Consider the following 25543-nt stretch of genomic DNA (forward strand, 5'->3'; position numbering starts at 1 on the left):
AAAACGACAAGACTCCATTCAGGAGTCCCAGTTCTGTCAGTGGTACCACAAGACGTGTCAAACTCAAGCTCCAGATGTCATAGGCAGGACTTCTAAAAAACATTACATTTTAAAACATGACTTTAAAAACATGACTTTTCAAAACATTACTTTTTTTTAAAACATGACTTTTTAAAACATGACTTTTAAAACATGACTTTTTAAAACATGACTTTTTAAAACAAGACATTTTAAAACAGGACTTTTTAAAACATGACTTTTTTAAACATGACTTTTAAAAAATGACTTTAAAACATGACTTTTTAAACGACTTTAAAACATGACTTTTTAAACGACTTTAAAACACGATTAAAATCATGACTAAAATTCCAGCTGTCATAGGCAGGGCTTCTAAAAAAATGACTTTTTAAAACATGATTTTTTAAAACGTGACTTTAAAAAACATGACTTCCATGATGTTCAGGTCTGCAAGAGGTGGAACCATCTAGCCAGCAACAACGATTTGTGGAAGTCTATCTGTCAAAACACAAAAATCGAGATCCCCGTGGGTTCGAAACCATCTTGGAAGGACGTCTACAGGGATAACTATTTTCTCAGACGTAACTGGGACAACGGTCGCTGTAAGACGTCAGAATTTCTGGGTCACACACAGAGGTACGAGGTGGTTTCGTTCATGGTCTTGTGTTCATGTTACCTAGACTTTATGTTACCGGGACTTTTGTTCATGTTACCTAGACTTTATCTTACCGGGACTTTTGTTCATGTTACCTACACGTGTGTTTATCTTACCGGAACTTTTGTTCATGTTACCTACACGTGTGTTTATCTTACCGGGACTTTTGTTCATGTTACCTACACGTGTGTTTATCTTACCGGAACTTTTGTTCATGTTACCTACACGTGTGTTTATCTTACCGGAACTTTTGTTCATGTTACCTACACGTGTGTTTATCTTACCGGAACTTTTGTTCATGTTACCGCTGTTTGTATAGAGCAGGGACGTAGCGAGGGGGGGGGGGGGCGGAGGGTGCGGACCGGGTGACACCATTTAGGGGGGTGACACCAAGGCAAAAAATAGCAAAATATATAGAGAAAAACTCGAGGGGGGGTGCAAATCGAAAGTTTGAGGGGAAGGTGCAAATCGAAAACTTGAGGGGGGGGGGTGCAAATCGAAAGTTTGAGGGGAGGGGGTGCAAATCGAAAATTTGAAAGTTTGTCCCTGGGAAGGGTCTGTATGCCTCTGGGGGGTGACACCATTAAGTGCCGCACCGGGTGACACCCGACCTCGCTACGCCACTGGTATAGAGTGCTACTTGCTACGTTCAAAGCACCATGTAAGGATGTCTTTTGTTTAAAAAATGACCAATAGTTTCATTATCAAGTAAATTATCATCGTCTTTTCCAGTTTGTGTCCAAGACACATAAGGCAGATGAAGTAGAGTTCACATGTTTTAATTACCTCGGTATACAAAGGGATATTTTGATCAGTTCCATGCCCAGCCGCGTTTGTTTTTCTAACGTGGTCTGGGTACCCATCAGAGCTGGGTGGACTCAGAGACATACTGCAGACTCGAACCCTGAATCCGAGCTCGAGACTTGCGGGTTAGCAGTCGTGAGCTCTACCATCCGACCAAATACTCACGATACAATTTGTTTTGACTAAAGAGGAGTAAGATATTGCTAATGCTAGGCTAACAATTTGTATATGCACCTACGAATAACTGAGATAAAACGAACATAATTGTTGCAACTATTAGACCTATGCTTTACCTGCTTCAGATTATTTATAAACGTATTACCTCGAATCTATATTGTAATGATTTTTTTTCAAACTTTAAGCTCTATTTTTATTCTTTATCTTCAATCTGCGACTTTAAGCAATACATAATTGGATTAGTTAAGTTTTTTTTTTCACACACCAACACAAATATAAACGTGTTGTTTTTGTCACTACTGCTCAGCGTCCAGTGTGTTGCGTGCGACCTAGATCACGTGGTCAGCGGCTCAGCAGACAAGACCCTGAGGGTGTGGGACATCCGGACTGGTCAGCTCCAGCAGACGTTGACTGGGCACACCAAGACGGTCTTCTGCGTCCAGTTCTACACCAAGATCCTCGTCGTCAGCGGCTCGTTTGACAACACCATCAAAGTAGGTCCAGCAGGGCGTGTGGTTCATTGGCACTTATGCTTAACATTCGTGCCCAAGACACATGAGGCAGAATGCAGATGAAGTAGAGTTATAGTGAAGGGATAGTGTGGTCAGCACTATGCCCAGCCGCCTTTTTGTCCCTACCGTGAGTTAGGTGCCCATCAGAGCTCGGTGGATTCAGGGACGTTTTACTGACTTGAACCAGGATTTGAAGTCGAGATCTTCGGGATAGCAGACGAGCGCTCTACCACTAGACCACGCCGTCACTACCAAGTGCTTTATATTTAGCTTATTTCCAACAGAAATGTCGAATACCAACATTCTTAGTAATACATACCCCCATACACAAACACAGACACACATTATATATATATATATATATATATATATATATATATATATATATATATATATATATATATATATATATATATATATATATATATATATATATACTAGCCGTCCCGGCCAGGCCCTGCTCTGGCTTCTGTGAAAAACCTTTCTGTTAAAGACCATTACCTGTGTGTTTAGTAATCATAATAAACCCGGCATTGCCCACCCAAACCACAACCAACCAAAACCAAAACAACAAAACGCAAACATAACGCTAACACAATTACAAATACAAACGAAAACAAAAACTTAACAACAAACCCAACCACAACCACAAACACCAATACAAACACAAAGAAAAAACAAACAAAAAAGCAAACGAAAACAAAAACCTAACAACAAACCCAACCACAACCACAAACACCAATACCAACACAAAAAAACAACGAAAAAGCAAACGAAAACAAACCAAATCCAAACGCAAAACCAACCAAAAACACAAATACAAACCCAAAGATAAAAACACAAACAAAAACGAAAAAAGAAAGAACAAAAACGAACCAAATCAAAACGCAACCACTAACGCAAACCCACCTAAACACAAAGAAAACACTAACGCGAACATAAACGCCCGGGGCGGAATCACCTGTTTTAGCTTAATGAACGACTTTTGTACCCCAACTTATTCATAGTCTTTGCACTCACTTAAACGAACGCGCCTGTTTCAATTTAATGAACAATTATAATACTCCAAGCTTATCTGTAAAATACCTACAACATTTGCACTTGATCAATCCCCGCTAATTATGTAATTATTTTTTTTTCCCAACACCAAAACAAAGTAATAAAAAGTAAATTCTTTTCCACTAATGCAATGGTTTTATAAAGGGAAGTAATTGTGTTTTCCTAATTTATCAAAGGGAAGTAAGTGCTAAAGGACTAAATATAAATAATTTTCAGACATAATTAGAATTTTTGTTATTTTTTTAAAATTGTGTTTAATGAACATGCCGACAATTATTACTATCAGTTTGAAAAATGAAAATTATTTCCCAACACTTTCAATAGTAATTTTTTAACTCATAAATTTAGACTATGAGCACGATAATAGTCTAACACTTAAATCCATGGAAGTATGTCAACGACAAACAATCTTATTTTTACATACAGAATTGAGCTTTATATATTAGATATATATATATATATATATATATATATATATATATATATATATATATATATATATATATATATATATAATGCCTATATCTAAACATATACGTATGTATATAAAGATAGATTTATATGTTTAGATCTGGAACCTGAGAACAGGGGAAGCTACTCGTACAATTCTCGCCCATGACAACCAGATTTGGTGCCTGAAAGTACGAGGCAACCTGCTAGCATCCGGGTCTCAAGACAAGACGGTTAGTCTGGAACTACATCACATGACCAACGCCATTACATGTTTTTTTTTCTGTTTTCGGGGGTGGGGGGGGGAGAGAAGTTAAGGTGATTTTTTAAAAAAAAACATGATAGGTACGTTTCATTCGGGACATTATTTTATTTCTAAACGCAAACACAATTTTCAACAGCCGACTGACAAAATAAAATCTTTCAACGCATTTAAAAATAATTTTAAAATGTCCTTTAGTTTTATTCTATTTGTTTTCATCCGTTCGTTTAAATAACTCCGTTTCCCCCTGTACAGGCCAAGCTATGGAACATTGGGAGGAGTTTGTTGCTTCAGACCTTTAAAGGCCACAGCGGTGTCGTATTTGGTGTGGATATCTCAGAGGACAGTCAAATCGTCATCACGTCATCTGGGGATGGGGTAAATTTTAGAGGATGATCATTAAACTAAACACCGGGATATGGTGTTTAATTAAAGGGCCGTAGTGTTTTCAAAATAGCGCAAATAGTTGAACCATAAACTTTTACTTAATTGCGATACAAAAAAGCATTTTATTAGAGTAAAATAATTACCATCATAGAATCTTCAAAAAGGTGGGGGGGGGGGGGGGGGTGGGAATGAATTTCGCTGAAACTGCTATGACCCACGACCCCATGACTAGTTTTCAACAGTTTAACCTGTGCGTAAACAAACTTGATCTGAGAATTAAGGACTAGCTTGGTGTATGTTAAAATTCTATTTTCGAAACCGGACGGTTCATGGGGCAAGTGAAGTAGAGTTCACCTGTTTCTGTGACATCGGCATATGAAGGGACAGTGTGGCCAGCACTATGCCCAGCCGCCATTACATTTTCCTAACCGAGGTGTACTGACTTTTAACGGATTCGAACTCGAGACGTTCGGGTTATCAGTCTAGCGCTCTACTGATAGGCCACGTCATCCCATATGGAGTATTATGAGGCAGACAAACTGTCTGCTCGGTCGTAATGAACGAAGGATTGTGTAGAATCAGATTGATTTCACTAAATCTAACTACTTTGTAGACCAGAGGCGTAGCGAGGGGGGCGATATGTCCCCGGGCGCCGACCTTAGGGGATGGCGCCAAAATGGGTTGGAAAAACAAATTGAATGTTTGAGGGCGGGGGGGGGTGCAAATGAAAAGTTCGAGGGGGTAGGTGCAAATCGAAAGTTTGAGGGAGGGGTGCAAATCAAAAGTTCGAGGGGGGTGCAACTCGAAAGTTTGTCCCCGGGCGCCGGGAAGGGTCGCTACGCCTCTGTTGTAGACTATGCTAATAAATTGCTCTGTTTACCCCCAACACAAGCAATTCTTTAATTAACCATGTGTTAACTGTTCAGTCTGTCCGGCTGTGGAACAGAGCGACTGGGCAGTCGATGAAAAGCGTGTGGGTCGACCTCAAGCACTCCATCATGTCGGTCAGCTACAGCCACAGGTACTTCGTCTGCGCTTATGATCGCTTCGTCTGCTTGTACAAGGACGGGAACCTGCTGGGAACATTCGAGGAACACAGGAAAAGGTAACATTAGGGATAGAACCATACAACTAGAGTGGGTATTCGGTGGGTCGAGCATGGTCATGGTATCTGTAATACGTCTCGTGTTGCTGAATTATCTTACATTTATGTGTGATATATCAAAGTTTGTTCTTAACTATATGGTCTCAAATGTCTATGATCAAATGTTTATTGTCGAATGACTGTTGTAGAATTTCTGTTGTCAAATGTCTGTTTTTAAATGTCTGTTTTCACAAGTCTGTTTTCAAATGTATGTTACCAAATTTCTCTTTTCAAATGTCTGTTTTCAAACGTCTGTTGCCAAATGTTTGTTGCCAAATGTCAGTTTTCAAATGTCCGTTGTTGAATGTCTGTTTTCAAATCTCTGTTTTCAAATTTCTGTTTTCAAATGTCTGTTGCTAAATATCTGTTTTCAATTGTCTGTTTTCGAATGTCTGTTTTCAAATGTCCTTTGTTGAATGTCTGTTTCCAAATGTCTATTGTCAAATGTCTGTTGTCAAATGTCTGTTCTAGAGTGGAAAGTGTGAAGCTAAAGATAACAGACCCTGAGAAAGGTGAAGGTTATTTCGTCACTGCCGGACAAGACGGTCTCATCAAGTACTGGAACATTCAACAGTAAGTCGCAGCACCTGTTTAACGCACCAGGTGTTGTAGCCACCTGTCTCAAGCACCAGGTCTTGTTGCTACCTGTCTCAAGCACCAGGTCCTGGGTCGCCTCAACACATTCTTACCAAACCAAATGGCTAGCAGAGGCGTAGCGACCCTTCCCGGCGCCCGGGGACAAACTTTCAATTTGGCGCCCCCCCCCCCCCCCCCACCCCGGGGACAAACTTTCAATTTGGCGCCCCTCCCCCCCCCCCATATATTTTTTATATTTATAATTCAAAACTGCAGCTAAATTGAGCTTTTAATTTTTTTCCAAGTCATTTTGGCGCCCGCTAGGGTCGGCGCCCGGGGACATATGTACCCCGCCCCCACCCCCTTCTACGCCTCTGATGGCTGGTCTCGAATCTATACATCAAGTCTCACACCAACCGATAAAGTGGTATGCCACGTATCTGACTTAACCTATTTGTCAAGTATATCTGACTTGACCTATATGCCGAGTATCTGACTTAACCTATAAGTCAAGTATATCTCACTTGACCGACTTGCCAAGTTTCTCACTGGACCTATAAGTCAAGTATCTGACTCATCTAAACATCTAATACCCACACTAAATCCATGTCCCCTCCCCAGGGAGGAGAGCGTCCAAACGTACCGAGCCCACAGCGAACCAATCAACAACCTGCACGTGGACGACCTGTGTATCGCCAGTGCCTCTAGTGACCACACCATCAGACTGTACGACTTCAACATAGGCCGACCCCAGCCCAAACGAAGCAGCGGACACAAATTTAACCTCAGCAAATACAACACACCTCGATCACGGAGATCAAAGCTCCAAAACACGCCCAGTGTCAGAAGTACATAAATATGTTAGGCTAAGATGGGACATATCCAAGGTGTGCTGATTTCAAGGGTGTTGTATGCAGGGATGCAGTGTGCTGGTTACAGGGTGCTCATTGCAGGGTGCAATATGCAGGGTGAAGATTGCATGGTGCAGGTTGCTGTTAAAGAATGCTGGGTACCATTTCAGTGTTTCAGTGTACTTAAAGTTCATTACGGACAAAACGGTCACATGAATAGAGGTTCGTTCAGGACGGACTTACGCCCTCCCATACCACAGAGCCGGTTACCTCCACATTCTCAAGCTAAAAACCAAATTATTTATTTATGTTTTGAAACTATTAAACGCTGTAATACAGAAAGGTAAATTTTATCATTTTGTATTCTATCACAATGACTTGTATCCTTGCCAAGATATCTGTTTGTCACTATGTATCGTGTTTGATACCAAAGCCACATTCTTTAACTATGTTTCTAAAACCACACTATCCTAAAACTACTACCTTTCTATTGGCATAACATCGTGTCTTGACACAGTATTAATGACATTACTGTATATCTCAGTGACACAATGACGTTGTCTCACTGACGTTGACACACGTGACTCACCGACACACTGACAGTGTCACTGACATTGATACATTTACCTCACCAATATGACACACACACACACTACACACACACACACACACACACTGGTCTTAAAACCGTTGCACTATTCACCTGTGCAACTTGCTCCCCTGTTCCCATATACCACCATTTTTAAAGGAAAAAAAATGTACATATACACCATGTTATATGAGAAATGTTAACATACTAATGTATAATGTCTTGTTTTTCATTGAATTGTTCTAATCTGAGTTGCCTTTACGATTTTGTAATAAATTGCCTGAAACTTTGAAACTATACTGTCTGCTGTTAAATTATTTAAATATTTTATTTTTCACAGAAATAGAATATCCTTTTAAACGATGCATTAACTTATGTAATTTTCTTTTACAATATTTCGTTATCTTAATGGGGCCTATAACTTCTACAAAATGCATTAGTAGGCCAAAGTGAATTCTTTGTACCTGATATTTCTATTTTTAGTGACAGTTCTAATATGATTTTTAAACTTCTCTACTTGGATTTTAAAAACAACACTAAAGCGATCTCCACATTTTCTTAAAGTAAATTTTTTTAATGCTGTGCAACAATTTACAGTTTGTTAAAATAAAAGGACACTCTGAGAAAGTGTTGGTATGGATAGTGCAGACTACAGGAAAAGCCAAAAGAACATAAGTATGCAAACACAGGAATGAATACACCCTCAAAGGGGAAGATGAAATAGATAATATTTGAGGGAGATATTTTGAGTAGGAAGTAGGGGAAGATGGATGACACGACTAGAGGTGAAGAAAATAGCTACCAGTCAAGTTTTGTTTTTGGAAAGGTGTCATCTCAGTATGATGCTCCTAAAAAACATGGTAATAGTTTAAACTAGTAAAGAATTTAATTACTGCTTAGACTGAGGTAAACTTTGTTTCACCATTCAGCTATGAAATTATTTTATTTTGAAACTACTCCCAAAAAACAAAATAAATACTCACCTTTGAATAAGAGTTGAGCTTTTTAATATTAAAAAAAATGTCATATCTTCTTTTAATATGTGGCCAATATATATATATATATATATATATATATATATATATATATATATATATATATATATATATATAAAACAGATTCTCTCCCTAAACATATCCCTTAGCTAATCTTAACGATTGTAGACGATTTTTTGTTCACATACAAGTTATTGGCCCCGTTAAAGATTTAAAACAAAAACATCTCGTATTTCCTTACTCTGAACTTAAACAAATGTTCAATAAACGGTAGGTTAGTAGACCGTTTGATCTCTTATCAAGTGTTTGGTGACCGTAAAAGACTTCATTTTCCCCTACAAACTTTAACCTACAAAATGTTTCACTAGGCCGTAGGCATATAGAACTAAATAGTCAAAGACAGAGATAGGAGCCAATGTGTAATTTTACCGAGTCTACCATAATTATACATCAAACCCTTTGATCAACAAGGCAGCAAGATAAGCTGTTTAAGTAACTAAATAATAGCTTCAGAATTTTTAAACTACAGATGTAGTCGCAAGTCAAAGACCTTGCTTTTAAGGTAAATACCGTGTCGCGGGATTTGATACCCATGTAATTTTAACCCAAGTCAATTACACGGTAACGTTAGTAAAAACTTCTTTATTTGAAAAGATGAATACTGTCTAATTATAGCTATGTTACAATTTGTGAAGTCATTGCTTTAATAAAAATAGACTATAATCGATTAGCTTTTAATAAATACATCGCATTACACATTTGAAGTAGAGTTGATCAGAAGTCATAGATGCTTTAATTAACTAGGTTATAAACTTAAAATGTAAATATAAAAAGCTAAACATTTTTTTTCTTGCGGATATTGTATGGTTATGAGTCTTATTTTAATGCAAAAAAAAAAATAATTCTGATTTCAATCTATTTTTAAATGGTCGTTACTTTATTAAAGTTGTTAGTCCAGTTGGAGGTACCGAACCCCAGCAGTTTTAAATGCGCATCCAAGCGAACCCTTGTAATAGTTGTATCGTCTGCACTGACAAAAATCTGATCGTGAATCGTCTGATGTGTCTTGACCTCCGCCAAGCCTTGAGACTGACTCATCGAACCCCGGGGTTCAATCGAACCCAGGTTAATAACTACTCAGTTTTTTAAGTGTTTCTTTACCACACTGTGTCGAAGACCATTAAAAAGTCATTGTGGCTTGTTTGTTTATATTTTCTTGTTTACAGCCATACACGCTAAACCCGGTTGAATTTAGTGATTCTCAGTGGGTTTTTTTGTTGAACGCGGCTAGATATGCCTAAGGTTTTTTAAATAAGTAAGGCTAAATGGCGTAGTGTTCCGTTCTTTCTGTAGTTATATCCAGCAATGAGGTTGTATAACGAACGAGAAAATATTTAGGATGAGATGTTTATTGTTTGACCATAAAAAAATTGTAGGGTAAATATTCCCTTCTTTCGGTTCACTTCAGTCTTGCACATTCTGTTATGCTGAATAATTTTGCTAAGAAATAATGTTTTTTTAGTAAGTTAAACTTAAAATGTATTTAGTGTACCTTTTACCAGATTCACGATTTATCCAGATTCAGCGGTCGGTCACGTGTTTAAGATACCAATAAGTTAATTAACATTATTTATACAATTACAGAGAACTCAGACCAGTCGTTAGCCACATATGTATAAACTACACAATGATGAACTTGACGGATGAAAGTAGTTCTCTAAGCGACACCACAGCGGAGACTTTCAACACGGTGGTGCTGACCACCTTAAACACGTTGACCGTCATTGACCAAGCAACGTTGACCGTCATTGACAAGGCAGAACTGACCATCATAGACAAGTCAACGCTGACCATCATCGACACGCTGTTCTCCTGTGTTCTCGTCAATGTGCTCGCCGTACTCGGCTCCATCGGAAACGTCATCAACGTCATCGTTTTGTCCCACCACGGCTTCGGCGACAGCACCAACATCCTCCTTCTCGCCATGTCGTCTGTTGACCTCGTTTTTCTCGTCACCAGCATCCCCAAAAGATTCGTCTGCATCCTGTCTAAATTCGACCTCTACCAGTCCCTGGTGTTAAACTCCTACGTGACGACATCTATCTGGATGCCGAATCGATTCTGTGGTCTAGTTTCATCCGGTCTCGTCACGTTTATTTCCCTTGAACGATTCATCGCTGTACATTTTCCCTTGCGTGTCTCGAGAATCATCACACCCGGAAGGACGCTATCCGCTGTGGTTTCCTTGTTTCTATTTTGGGCTTTGTTATCGGGGCCGTTCTTCGCGCTGTACAGCATCGAATGGATGCAAGACCCCGCGTCGAACTTGACGCTACCTACTATAGTTTTAGCTGACTTCATCAGCAAAGACCCTGAAAGTTTCAACATACTAAACGTCACGCTAGCCGTTATCAGAGGTCCGGTATCCGTGTCCCTCATCATCATCAGCTCTCTCGCCATTTCTTTCCGACTCTACATAACGACAAGAAAAATGTCAAAAGGTCAAAGTTTACCCCGCAGCAACCGTGACGTCAGAGTCGTCAAAATGCTATTGGTTGTGACGTCAGTTTATGCCGTCATCGGGATTCCACTATCAGTTCCTTATATCATGTACTACGTGTACCCCGAGAGTTCAATCAACCCTGATGGCACGTTGAAGAATATCGCCATTTTGTTAGAGATCGTCAACGATCTGTTGTACGTCGTCAACGCTTCCATCAATTTCGTCATCTACGTGACGATGAGTAAAAAATTCTACAACACCTACAGGCGTAAATTTGTCCGGTGCAGGTGTGTTTGGGTGTTTAAACAACTCGTTCCGATGGACGTGTTGTGATTCAAATGCAGTCATGTCTATGGTATAGACAGGGCTGGATCTTGACTTGGTAAGGCCCGATACTCTGGTCCAGGATCTGTGTTTAGTCTACGCAATCCTTTTTACTTCACTCTTTTTTGACGACTTTTACCTCCCACCTCCCTCACAGAACCTCCCACCTCCCTCACAGAACCTCCCACCTCCCTCACAGAACCTCCCACCTCCCTCACAGACATTATCACCAAAAGCCAACCAAATCCCCCACTCTAAAATGACCTCAGCCTACAACCCATCTCAAAATTGCAGCTTCGCATTTTTTACTTTCTCGTATATACGAAGTATAGAGAAAGTCTTGTAATCGTGCAAAAAACAAAAATCGAGATTTTTACAAATCTCGACGTTTTACACCTCACTGATACGGAAAAACATAATTTTGTAATTTTGTCCGTATGTCTGTGTGTCTGTCTGTCTGTCTGTCTGTCTGTCTGTCTGTCTGTCTGTCCGTGTGTAAACACGATAACTTGAGTACCGTTACAGCTTGGTTGATGAAATTTCATATATAAGTATTTTATCAAAATCGTAGATCCGTATCAACTTTTGAGCGATTTCCGATAACCGGAAGTGGTACTTTTCCTACTTTGAATTTTTCAAAGGCCTATAACTTGAGTACTATTTCAAATAGATAAATGAAATTTCACATGTAAGTAAAAAATCTAATTCTCTACCTTCTGTGAAATTTTGAGTAATTTCCCTTTACTGGAAGTAGTAATTTACGCTACTTCCGATTTCTCAAAAACTAATGTAAATTTTAAAAGTACTAATAATATTGCGCACTATTATGCGCATTTTTTATTTGGCGTTCACTTGGCGTGCAATCAATTTGTCTACGAGGTTTTATTCTATTTTTAAAACTTTAAGTATTTAAAATGGATTAAAAATCATGTCTATAGCCCGAGTTCCCATCCACTGTTATTTTATATAAGAATATTCGAGAAAGTTTAGGGGAGATCACTCCCGGTTTATTTACCATCGATTTCTTTCTAAAATACTGATTGGGCTCCGTCACATAGAGTATTTTAATCAATTTCTATAACAATTTATCAAAACAATTTTCTTTAACGCAAAATAACACAATCCGAACTCTCCACAAAGTTAGGACCCCCCCCCCCCTTGCTAAATGTGACCTCATTTATGGATGCCCCCTTAATAAATACACATATTTAGTGTTGATGAACGGAGGATAGTGTGTAAAATGAAAGTGTGTATTTTCTTTTTTACATTTAGGCGATTTTTTTTATTAAGCTCAATTTTACATTTAAAATGTTAACCCTCCAATGTTATCTCGTGCACATAGCACGTAGAGAAACAGGATGTTGTCTACCGTAAAAATAGCCAAGTGAAAACAAGACATCCTATAACAGTAACCATTGCTGAGTACAAAAACACATTCGTACCCAAAATTAAAAATAAACCGGGAGTTATCTCCCCTAGACTTATTCTTATATAACACTACGGGGGAAGGCAACTCGGGATATAAACAATATTTCTAATCCATTTTTAATTACTTAAACTTTTAAAAATAGAATAAATCTCGTAGAAAAAAAGAATTGCACACCAAGTGAAAGCCAAACAAAATGTCTATAATAGTGCGGAGTATTATTAGTACTTTATAAATTCACATGCGTTTTTTGAGAAATCGGAAATAGCGTAAATTACTACTTCTGGTCAATGGAAATTACTCAAAATTTGATAAAAATTGAAAATAGAAAAAGTTCCATTTCCGGTTATCGGATATCGCTGAAAAGTTGAAACAGATCTACAAATTCGATATAATACTTATATATGAAATGTCTTCAACATAGCTGTAACGGTACTGCAGTTATCGTGTTCACAGACACATACACACACAGACATACGGACAAGATTGCAAAACTATGTTTTTCCGACCCAGGGAAGTGTAAAACGTCGCGTTTTGCAAAAATCTCGATTTTTTTTTTCTCACAATTACAATACTTTCTCTATACTCCGTATACGCGCAGTGCCGGCGCCAGGTTATTGAGCGCCCTAGACAAAACTTATTAAAACGCCCCCTTTCACAGAAATTAATTACTAAAACATATGTATAAGAAAACAATTCATTAAAAGTGAAATATTAATTATTATCATTTGCATACATGTTATAAGTAGACATCAAAATCAAATTTTACTTGCCTCCTTCGTCGCAAAAGTTTGTACTACTTTCTTCAATGCCAGTTTGCAAGCGTAATCACATTCTATTGAAATTGATGCCAAGTCCACGAGAAAAATTTCAAGTGATTACAACCCCCCCCCCCCTCTCCCCCACTCCCGGGAGAAAAAAGTCTGGAAAAAAAAAAAAAACACTGAAAAAAACACCCCACAGTTCGTGTGGTGTTGGGCTCTCCGCAGACCTCACAAGGTGAGTTCCAGAACGGAACTTACCTGTTTTAAGCTTGACTGAAAAATGTCTATATTGTGTGATTATGTAACGAATTTTTTTTTTGATAAATAAAAGGTTATAAATTATAGTTATAGATTCCAGCCTACAATTGTTACATTTGAATCCTTTAGAAGAGGGTGAAAAATATGAAAAAGATACTGGGTTAATTGGATGATTAATTTGCGACTTAGACGATTTTAGACGCATTTGTTGCATGATTTGACGCATTGGTTTTCATAATGTATGTCTACTAACATTATGTATCGCAATACTAATGTATTTGTTTTTCAACTTGATAAGGCTAAAAAACCTACCAAACTTTTTTGTTTTGAACTTCTGCTCTATATAATTTTTACAATAGCAAATAATAACTGAAAGTTGTATTTATAAGTAAGCGGTCAAACTAATGTGCAGGAATTTGAAAGGAATGTAAAGCTAAGCAACGAATTATCTCCCATTTGGAAATCCAAATATCAAAATTTTATCAAAGGGAAATAACTTTCACAAGAATAGCTAAATTAACCAAGTGTAACTAAGACATGCGTGAAAAAAAACCACGATAAAACGCTTTAAATTTCATTACGTAATAATTAAAACAAATCTTTTATATTAGCTACGTTACCGTGTCAAAACAATATATTTTAATAATTGAATACTTAACTGCAGGTTTTGTTTGAAAGTCTCAACACGGTAGCTTTATTATAACATACTTCTAGTCAATTTTGATGACATACTTTAATCATTATATATTTACTACCATTGAAGAGATTATTCGACAAAATTTTTGCGGACGCCTATATGAAAAAATTTTAATTTGAAAAAACAATGTTTACAGTTGGTTATAAATTCCAGCCTAAATAATATTATATATTAATACTTTAAGCATGGTAATATAGATCTAGATTCCTAAAAAAAACTAAAGATTTTTCAGCTAGAGAATGCCTACCTTTCTTAGTAATGTGTTCCTTACTGAATTGAAATCATCTAATGTTACAAACTTATTTTATCGGTTTTACATCAATTATGAGACATCAAAACAAAATTAAAAACAAAGCTCCCCAACCTTTCCAATTTAGTGAGGTGGGGTTGCATTTACGCCATCGCTAATAAATATAGGCATATATAGACCTACTATTGAGGTGGCGGTGCAAAATCGATAGTTCGTCCTGGGCGCCGAAATAGATTGCTACCATCCATAGTTTATAAAAAAATAATCAGTTATTAATTATTAGGTACTTTCTGATAATAGCGATTAAAGCTTTTACGCTCCCCCTCTAGGGATGGCGCCCTAGGCGACCGCCTAGTTTGCCTTATAGGTAGCGCCGGCCTTGTATATAAGAAAGTAACAAGAAACCAATCAACTGTAGCCACTATAAAAACAAAACAAACATTGGACAAGAAAATAACTTTTAGCATATCAAAACAAACATAGGCCAGGAAAATAATTTTTTGTTTATTTTAATTTTAAAAAGGATATTTGAATAGGAATATCACAGTCTGAAACAGTTAGTAGGTCAAGGTCTAGTTTTAAAAATTATGATAGTTCAGAATTGGTTGTTTGATATGACATTGACATTCAATCTTAATTATATACTTCAACCCATGCACATTAGTACAAAACAAGTATAAAGAACATTCTCCCAACTACATAAAGTATTTCAACTCATTGTTTCATTGACTGAAAAGTAAATAATAGCTCAAGTCCTCTGGTTTTAATGACAATTATACATTTCATTATGGGAAATCATTAATTATGAGTAAGCATCAAGCCATTGTAATGTGATAGCAATTAGTGAATACAACAATCTAATAATTAAATCCTAACCACACACAACACAAACTATATTTACACAATCACCGAAACATCTTCTAAAAAAATAACGTTGGTCAATGGGTTTTATAAACTAATTTACATTTTATTTTAAAACCGTTGCACTTTTCTCTTAAAATTATGATGATGATGTAGTGTGCCAGTGCTTGACTTTAAGAAACCTAACAATTTGATCTCAAGGAAAATAGTTAAAATTTTTACTGCTCTGGTTTTCCATTTATCTATATTCTAGAGTGTAATGCTAGAAGCAAAAAAAAAAAAAAAAACTACAATGGGAACTAATGATTGATATAAAGAGAAGCATTAACAAAATTTTCTTTCAATAGGAGGCATAGTTGGTCTTTAAAAAAATAAATACAAGAAAAAAATGGCTTTATGTAGGACCTATAGATACATAAATAAATGTTGTATTAAACAATAGTGGACGTATGTGTATGGCTGAACTATGTTCCTTACATAGGCTAGCCTCAGCTGACTAGCTTTAGAGTTAAGTGGCCAATTTGAATAAAATGGCCACTTTAGAATGAGAATAAAAATGGCCAGCTTTTAGAATTAAAAAAAAAATTAAATAATAGACTTAAAAATTTCTTAAATTGGATATAATCTTCCTGAGTGGGATAAATAACTTCTTTAACTGTTTATAAAACAAAAAAACACCATTTTGTAACATTGGTGGGTGTTTGAAAAAAAAATAGTGTATGTAAAAATTAATGATCATGTTATAAATCAGAATACAGTTTTTTACAAGAGAAAAAACTTAAAATATAACAAATACTGAAATATATGAATTGAAAATTAAATTTTAGTCATCTTGTTTATAACATATTGATACATATAATATATGCCCCTATATAAACACAAATTTAGTTAGGTGCCATAAGACATTTTTATATTCACAAATTTTTAAAAAGATTTTGGCCTATAAAGCTACTACAATTGTTTCCCTTTAACTTGATACAATGTTCAATTATCAATGTAAATCAGCAGCTAATAAAAGGCTTTCTTATGTGGTTAACAAACTGTTCATTTGTAATGTCCTTTTCACACACTTGTTATTAGTGGTTAGACTGCCATTAGTGGTTAATTTTATGGTTTACTGTATTTAAATAAAATTTTAAAATGCCAAACTTAAGAAATTTTACCAGAAATGAATTTAAGAACAATACAGTAATGACTAAAACTGAAAAATGTAACATGACTACATTTAGAATGTTATCCAACCATCTAAAAGACATGTAGGTGAAAAAAAACAACTTAAAATGCATTTCAATGGCAGATTTTTATATCAATTTGTTTTCATTATTGCTGGCTATATTTCTTACCATGAACTTATACTTAAAAACATGAAGATTATAATATACATCTGATTTGTAAATAGACATAACAAATACACAGTTGCAAAATGTTAATTTCTTTGAAAATTCTGAATTATTTGCAAGGACTGAAATGCAATAACTTTATAATAATGCTGTTCTTTAACAACATTTGATGCTGTCCTTTCACCTGACACCATTCTTTGACTTTTACAACATTTGACGATTATACCATTTCTTTTTTAAAAATGAAAAATACAAAACGTCACAAGTTTTATTGGGGATTAAACCAACGCCACTTGGTTGAAGAAGATGAAAGAATGGCGGTGTTACAAGTTTTTATGTTTGGTTTAATTTATCACTTGGTATAGGGGTTTCATTGAAGCAGTCATTTTTATAGAAACTGATACAGTTAAAGCTATATTTTTGCAAAACTTGCAAAAATCTTTGTACAAACATTAACAATGCAACTTTACATAGAGAAAGCACATAGGTTTTGGTGTTATAAAAACCAAGACTTTTCTGTTTTAAAGTAAAGCAACAAATGCAATAAAAAATTATGATTGGTTAAAATATTTGCAATAAAAAATGAGATTTCAAATAACTTTAATCATATCTTTGTGAAAACAATTTGCACAACATAAGATGCCCATGTGAAGTATTCAAATCTAAAACAAACATATATATTAAGTCATACAAATTATATGATGACCTTCTTAGTGACTGTTTTAAAAATTTGGCAAAAAATTCAGTCTTTAAATTTAACTCAGCTTAAGTTAAAATAAAATATTTTAGTGTAATAAATTTACAGTTAGAAAGAGATTGCCAACAGTATCATTTAGCAGTAGATTCACATTGCTGTAAGTCATAAAACAAATGCAAGCAGCTTTTTTTTTAAAGAATAATTAAAATTTACATGTAAATTGAAATTTAAGTAATCATGCACAGGAGGTTTCTTAAAAAAGAGGGATTTCAAATTTTTCTTCTATCCAGGGCATAAAATAATGTGGAAATGATTAAATATGCCATTTTGGCAATTTATTTAGAATTTAATCTGGCCACTGGATGACTGCTGTATGACAATGTTAAGCTGCCACAACTTACCCTGCACATGCCACTAGGATAGCTGACATGATGCTGCCTGATCACCTAGGCATCAATGTCCCTTGGGCTAACACTGGGAGAGATTCCATTGCCGGCCCTGTGCATGAATTTCTCCAGAATCTGAGAGTACTGTTCTCCAAATACTGAGCGGTTGTGGGACGTGAGTCGCAGGAAGTTTCCCAGGATCTGGGAGAGCTCCTGCTGTACAGCCGTGCACCCTTTGGGGACCCTCAGGTTGTTGACGTGTTTACCCAGCATCCCATCTCGGATAAACTCCATAAGCCGAGTGCCTGAAATTTATTTACGTAGTTCAGAGTTCACTTTAATAAAACATTTATTCAAACAATTAATAAATTAAGTAGAGACATTGCCTTTTTAGTTTAAGCAATTTTATCCATAGGGCAGATGAAGCAGAGCTCATCTGTATTTCTGAGCTCAGGACAGAGACAGAGGTCAGCAATATATACCCAGACATATTTACTTTCACAAACTCGGGTCAGGTACCCATCAGTTCTGGGTTGAATCAGTTAAGTCCATCAGATTGAACTTAGTGATTCAAACAACACTTTTTTACCACTAGACAATGTCATCACATTAAAAAACAGTTTGTTCTTTATTAAATATCAAGAAGATCTAAGAAAGGTTTTGAAAAAGACATTTTGTTAATTAAAAAGAAATTATGAATTAAAAAATAAAACAACTCTAAGAAAGCATTTAAAGAAGAAAACTAAGCAGTTAGGTTATACCATCACAATAGATGTCAGTGGACCATGTAAGATCAGCAAAATTTTCTATAACCAACTAACCCAAATATACTTAAGCTTGAAAATGTCAACTATGAATAAATAAGAGATTGCTAGTGTTACTTTTATTAGATAACAGGAAGAGCAAACAAAACCAGCTATACTAAAGGGTCAGCAAAAAAAAAAAAAAAATCCAAGGTTCATTTCAGCTTATTTTGAGAATAAAATATTTGACAAATTAGAAGATTGGTTCAAATTTAGAAGAAGTTTTTCACATACTCTTTAAAATGAGAAATTTGAACCAACATGAAATCATCTCGCATTGTTGGTCATTACTTTACTGAGAGTGTTGTCCCTTGACGAGAAATTGTTAAAAAAGATTTGACTTACTCATAATTTTTCTGACAGTGTTGTCCCTTGAGCCAAGGCTCATTATCTGTCCTTTCAAGGCCTGTTTTGAGGACTCTGGCAGGGGAGGTAAGCTACGATTAGCCAGGCTAGTGCCCACATCTTTCACCACCTGCTCTGCTATAGACTCTAGCACTGGCTTGATGCCCCTGAAGTACAAAAATTACAGTAGATACATAAATAATAGATTTTTTTTTAAATTTATAAACAAATTTTTTTTTACAAAAATTATAGATGATACACAAAAATTATAGACATTTTACAATAACTAAATAGATTTTTAAAAAATCATAGACATTGTACAAAAATTATATTAGTGTATTAGTAGTTCGCTATGAAAAGCCTTCTGATGGCTATTTGTACAGAACTTTGAACAGCTTCAGCGGCTGTCCAAGGCTATTTGTGCACTGGCCAATCAGATAATCAAAATCTATCAGTACACCGACAAATCAAAGTAATGAATAATGCCGCCCTTTTTAAGCCTTTCCCCTAGAGATACTTGAGAAGCAAGCATGTCAAGCAAGTTTGTTTAATAATTCTTGATGGGTGCTGTGATACTTAATAGTTTTTACCTATAACAGCTGTTTTAACTATGAACTACCTATAGCCGCAACATTTAAAATTTTCAAATCTAACTTAATGTTACAAATTGATAGAAAAAAAGTTTAAAAAATTTTTTTTTTTTGCTCAAAGTTTAACTTGTTCATATATTCTATTTTTCTTAAAATATTTATTCATTGACAACCAAGACAGAACTCCTTATGGCATAACCCCAATCATTGGCCAGATGAAGGCTCAGATCATCTTCTGTACTTACTTCTGTCCCACATCCTGTAGCAGCAGCTCCACGTGTTCCTTCATCTGTCGCTTGAGATCTTCCACGCCTTCAATGGACGGCCCCACCACACTGTAGGTCAGCAGCTGGACTGAGGTTATCAAGGCCAGGGTGTGAAGCTTGTCTCTCAGAGCCATGAAACGGAGCTGGTCCATCATAAGGGTCTAGATAGAATAACAACATCAATATATGAAACAGCTGGTCTATCATAAGGGTCTAGATAGAATAACAACATCAATAAATGAAACAGCTGGTCTATCATAAGGGTCTAGATAGAATAACAACATCAATAAATGAAACAGCTGGTCTATCATAAGGGTCTAGATAGAATAACAACATCAATATATGAAACAGCTGGTCTATCATAAGGGTCTAGATAGAATAACAACATCAATATATGAAACAGCTGGTCCATCATAAGGGTCTAGATAGAATAACAACATCAATATATGAAACAGCTGGTCTATCATAAGGGTCTAGATAGAATAACAACATCAATAAATGAAACAGCTGGTCTATCATAAGGGTCTAGATAGAATAACAACATCAATAAATGAAACAGCTGGTCTATCATAAGGGTCTAGATAGAATAACAACATCAATATATGAAACAGCTGGTCTATCATAAGGGTCTAGATAGAATATCAACATCAATATATGAAACAGCTGGTCCATCATAAGGGTCTAGATAGAATATCAACATCAATATATGAAACAGCTGGTCTATCATAAGGGTCTATATAGAGTACCAACATCAATATATGAAACAGCTGGTCCATCATAATGGTCTAGATTGAGTACCAACATTGTTGCTCAGTGTTTGGTTACTAACTCTTTGGACATTTCATCAATGCATCATATTAAAGTACTTGAGAGGCATTTCTTACAGTATCTCTTCTTTAAGCTTATACTGCTGTAGTTAAAAGTACTTTTTTACTTTGATGAATTATATAACCTACTATTCATGTTGAGCAACACTTAGAATTAATATAAAATATCTTTATAATAATTATTTAAGCGTAATCTATAAATAAGATAAATTTCTTACATAATGTTTAACAAACTAAAGAGCAAACTTATTAGTTTTTTTTTTTTTTCAAATTTTAAAATCCACATAAATATTTAAAAGTACACAACAATATACTTAAAATGCAGTTTTAACACCTTACTGATAAAAACCACAAAATACCTCAGGGAAGTTATTAGGATCAGGCCAGTCAAATACTTCCATGTAAGCTTCGCTCATGATGTTAGCGGGGGTGGGCACAGAACTAGCACCAGAAGCACCGGGAGCTGTTCCATTCAGGACCATTTTATCATAGTTTCTTTTCAACCAGACTTCTGTATACTGCAGGGCATTAACACCCATGGCTGGATATAAAGTGGAGAAAGTGATAAACTACAGACATACATAGGAACAAAAAAAAAAAATTTCTACAACATGGCAATTCAATTAAACATACAATTTTTTTTATTACAGGAAATTACCTTTATGGTCTCAAAATATCCAGAATTCAAAAAAAAAAAAATACTGTGTATGCAGTTGAAAATCCAACTTTAAAAAATACAAAACAATTACCTTTTTGTGTCTCAAAATACTCAGAAAATTTTTTCCTCTCATATTCGATGGAGTTTTGTTGGATGTAGGGTCGGATCTGCTTGATGGTGAAGTTGGCCATGTCTCTCCTCATCAACTCCAGTGTTTCCATGATGGCCCTGAAAGTAGGGAAATTAATCCACATCTTCATCCACAGTAGTTTTCACAGACTATGCTGGTTTTAAATTGTGAATAAAGTAAATTTGGAGTACAAACAAGAACACTTTAAATCTCAATGCACTTTTTGCTGGTTGGGTGGAATTGAATGTTACAGTTGTCCACACCCCCCCCCCCCCCCCCCAAACTTCACCTCCCCATAGCACTAACATAATTAGAACAAAATCTAGCACAAATCAAACCTCAAACATATTCAAACTACATAATTCTATTTCTCTCCCTCCTTCTCTGTCTCCCCCCCCCCTATCACTAAATTTGCCCAGGAATATTTTTTTATTACTATGTCTAAATGATTACAGTGCAAATGAAATGAGCGAATTGGCAAGCATTGCTTAAAAAATGACTGCTGAAGTCCATTTTATACTGAAATCAGATTTCATTATGATTTTCTTTAGAATTAAACATAGTTATGATTTTAATCGGCTTGTCCAGAATGCTAACACGCTTTATTAAAAAAAGGTTCAAATCTTTAAGTTTCTTCTCTTCATTACATTTTTATCATTCATCCAAAATGTACAAAATGGGACTTGGATGGTGCTTGAAAAAAGTCTCTTCTATAGAGTTCTGATATCATTGGAAGATTACCACTTAACTACATCCGCAATTAAGGAAGATCTAGGAAGTTATACTCCCACTTGCTAAATTGCAGTACAAAGAATTCTTTTAAAATTTACGTCTTCAGAAATATGATACAAACTTAAAAGACTTACTTAAACTTGGGCACAACATCAGTGATGGCTCTGATCTCTGCAATTTTTTCATCTCTAGCTGGGGCACACAACCTTGCCATAGTGTCTGTCACATACTTGCAGTAGTATTCAAAGTTAAATGCCCCATTTGTCATTTGCTGATGTATTAAATCCAAATCTAGAACCTCATTAATCTGATCTTTAAGACGCAGGTGCTGAGGCAGGAGGATACCTAAAAGAGTCTGTAAAATTAAAATATAATCAATACATTAACTCAATTTTTAATAAAATAACACAAAAATGTAACAGATAGCAATAGTGCAAACATTGAATCTGTAATGCAAATGTGGCAAGTCAAACCTCTTTGGCTTCTTTGATTGTAGCATAAGCCATGCTGTAGTCAGGGGGATCTTGGTCCATTTTTGCTTTGAAGGCATCCCAGAATGCTCGTTTAACAGTCTCTGCAACTTGTTTTTCAATACTGTTTAAAAAATATTTTTATAATAATTACATGTTAAGTGTGTTCAAAACATAAATAGATCATATAATACTTGATGGCTTTAAAAAAAAATTATATTTTACAACAACCTTTGGATGAATTTAAAGTACATCCTACCTATTTGATGGAACCTCCTCTTTATGAATTTCAAAATCATTGTTGACTGCGATTTCATGAGCAAGTTTCATATTTTTAATGCCATCTGCTGCTGACATTAGCTGGTCGAAATTCACAAATCTTGGAGGTGATGCTGTAGATAAAATATTTATATTTAGTCTCCTTTATATATTTCTTTAAAAATTAACTATATTTTACAATACAAATTTAACAACATTATTAACATTAACGATTATTAGTTTATATTGAGCCCAAAAGCATTCAAAATGGTTGGGTGGAGATGTGTTAATGCATTTTTTTCTGCTCAAGCATGCTAAGATGCTAGTCACACATTTTAAGAAACCCTGTGAATTAGTCTAGAAACTAGAGTAGCTGTTGTTTTTCTCAATGCATTGCCCCATAAGAGTGCTGTGAGAAGTCAGTGAATTTTGTTTTAGTAACTTGCCAGACAGAATACTGTCAGTACAAGCTAATATAAAACATTGAACTAGTGAAGAATCAAGATAAGAATAGTAGTCTTGAGCTATCCACAACTTAACTATGCAGTTTAAAATCATATTTTAAGATAAGTTGTATATTGTGTTAATATTAGAAAAGGAATCTTTTATGTATTGTAACTTGTACAATTTAATTTACCTCCAACCATGTTGAGAAGCTCATCTGGAATGCTGGGCAATCTAGGGGATGATGGGGGTCCAGCATCTATTGGAACAGTTGGTGGGTTGGACTTCTTGTCATCTTTGTTGGGTTCAGACATTTTGTTTAACCCAGATACAAGTGGTTGTTTTTTTAAATATATGAATATATATGGGTCCCTGAATATTTCTTAGGTCACAAAGTTGTTTGCTTGCATGTGCTCTGTTGTGGGTGAAATGTGGACGAACAATGGAGATGTGGTGATCTGAAACATTTAAAAAAAAAAATCATGTTATGGTATTTAATATTTAAAAATGTTTAATTAGTCTACAGCAGCATAAAAAAATAATTAACACATAGGCCTACATTTTTAAAATATAAAAATTTGTATTATTAGGAGCTGACCCGCTGCATAATTTATTAGTTGTTTTATTTTCTACTTTTCATTTTCAGTACTTCATAGATCTAGAAATAAAGTATTATTATTCTAGAGCATTCTAGAGTATCTAGATATTCTAGAGTCTAGAACTTAGAGCTAGTTCAACTAGTTGTGAATTCGACACAGTAGACTTGAGTAGACCCTCCCTTCCATTTGTTTATCACTATAAAATTAGATTAAGATTAGGTATACTATTCACTTGACCAAAACTAGATCTATATCTAGAGTCAAGATCTCGACTTCGATCAAGCTGGCATTGCTAATATACAATAAAGATTTTTTTTTAATCGGCTGTAAAAAATGCAACTGGCAACAGACACAAACTGAAACAGCTGACCTACAAAACTTCAAAACAACGCTTGTACTCGACAATTAAACTAGAACGCTATTTTGGTATTTTTATGTGAATAGAATTTTTTAAAAGCTCACTAATGTACTTACTAATGTTTTAGGTGTTTTACATTTTTAATTATAGTGATTGCCAGCAAACTGAAACTGAATATCGATGAGCAATAAGGAATAATCTGGAATGACCCTGAATGTAAACAAAGAGGTGATCAATATTGTTTACGGAAATGACGTCATGGAATTTAAGAATGTTTTTAAAAATGTTAACCCTTAATTATACTAGTAACAATACCCGTCTTTTGATTGGCTCATCAATTCAATATAGATCTAGTATGATCTATATTAGTATATAGACTAGGCCTACAGGAAATAAAGTGAATAAATAAATGCAGCAGTTTACTGACCAAAAAACATATAAAATTAGCCTACATAGTACAACAGACAGATATAAATTGAAAATTGCCCTTTGTTTAGGGTTTATAAGACATTTCGGACTCTTATAATATTATTTAACTTAACATACCCAAAAGCATAAAAATGCTAAATGATAGGCCTAATAAGATATATATGAAATTATTTATAAAACCCCCAAATGTATATAATATTTATTCCATCATTCTAGTCCCTCCAACAAACGCCAAAACCCCCTACCAAAAATGACGACAAACGATATTCTACCCAGACAAATTAAATGCTAACATTCTGTTAGAAACTAACTATCTAAAAAGCAACAACTGATATTACTACACGTTCTCTCTCTTCTTCCCCCCCCCCCTCCCCGACTATACATTTGTGAATTATTGGATGAACAGAATAGGTCCGAGCCCTTTCCCATTTAGGAATTTGATCTATATAGATGGCAACTTACTTGCATTCAATCAGTATTTTAATTTTATTTCTTAAGTTTAAAAAAGTAAACAAATCATATAATCTGGGTGCTTTTGAAGAGCTTGATTATATAATACGCAGATTGAGTTTATGGGCTTCACGCTGACCTAAGCCTACACTTTAAGTGAAAATAGGCTCTTAAATCTTTCTTTTGGTAAAGGACCTAG

The 25543-nt window shown here is 35.4% G+C and overlaps 3 protein-coding genes across 3 annotated transcripts in view; 2 read left to right on the forward strand and 1 right to left on the reverse strand.

The window, feature by feature from the left end:
* LOC131930627 (F-box/WD repeat-containing protein 7-like) overlaps positions 1-7672 on the forward strand; it is a 30129-nt gene extending 22457 nt beyond the window's left edge. Inside the window, exons 9-15 of the mRNA XM_059287203.1 lie at positions 464-654; positions 1962-2148; positions 3795-3908; positions 4193-4315; positions 5251-5429; positions 5940-6041; positions 6666-7672. Coding sequence (XP_059143186.1) covers positions 464-654; positions 1962-2148; positions 3795-3908; positions 4193-4315; positions 5251-5429; positions 5940-6041; positions 6666-6900 — 1131 coding nt within the window. The 3' untranslated portion in view covers positions 6901-7672. The remainder of the gene's footprint in view (positions 1-463; positions 655-1961; positions 2149-3794; positions 3909-4192; positions 4316-5250; positions 5430-5939; positions 6042-6665) is intronic.
* A 2494-nt stretch (positions 7673-10166) lies between these two features.
* On the forward strand, positions 10167-11315 carry LOC131930467 (growth hormone secretagogue receptor type 1-like). The gene has a single exon (XM_059286972.1). The coding sequence runs from the start codon at positions 10167-10169 to the stop codon at positions 11313-11315; it is 1149 nt and encodes a 382-aa protein (XP_059142955.1).
* A 6396-nt stretch (positions 11316-17711) lies between these two features.
* LOC131930608 (T-complex protein 11-like protein 1) lies at positions 17712-24703 on the reverse strand. Its single transcript, XM_059287179.1, has 10 exons — positions 24582-24703; positions 23702-23966; positions 23066-23198; positions 22810-22930; positions 22471-22691; positions 21566-21702; positions 21176-21357; positions 19969-20150; positions 19134-19300; positions 17712-18290 (listed from the first exon to the last, which is right to left on the reverse strand). Exons 2-10 carry the CDS (start codon positions 23820-23822, stop codon positions 18046-18048), a joined length of 1509 nt encoding a protein of 502 aa, XP_059143162.1. The 5' UTR covers positions 23823-23966; positions 24582-24703; the 3' UTR covers positions 17712-18045.
* Positions 24704-25543: the final 840 nt, after the last annotated feature.

This window comes from Physella acuta, unplaced genomic scaffold (genome assembly GCF_028476545.2).
Source record: "Physella acuta isolate Inbredline_101_S28 unplaced genomic scaffold, ASM2847654v3 ptg000099l, whole genome shotgun sequence".
In the NCBI taxonomy this organism is placed as follows: Eukaryota; Metazoa; Mollusca; class Gastropoda; family Physidae; genus Physella; species Physella acuta.

Bases quoted from the DNA above. Each gene is read 5' to 3' on its own strand.
- LOC131930467 (XM_059286972.1), top strand. From the start codon at position 10,167: ATGATGAACTTGACGGATGAAAGTAGTTCTCTAAGCGACACCACAGCG.
- LOC131930608 (XM_059287179.1), bottom strand. From the start codon at position 23,822: ATGTCTGAACCCAACAAAGATGACAAGAAGTCCAACCCACCAACTGTT. The intron at 21,358-21,565 runs GTAATTGTTTTG...CTTTATATCCAG, and splicing joins GTATTTTGAGACACAAAAAG to CCATGGGTGTTAATGCCCTG. The intron at 19,301-19,968 runs GTAAGTACAGAA...TTTGTACTTCAG, and splicing joins CTACAGGATGTGGGACAGAA to GGGCATCAAGCCAGTGCTAG.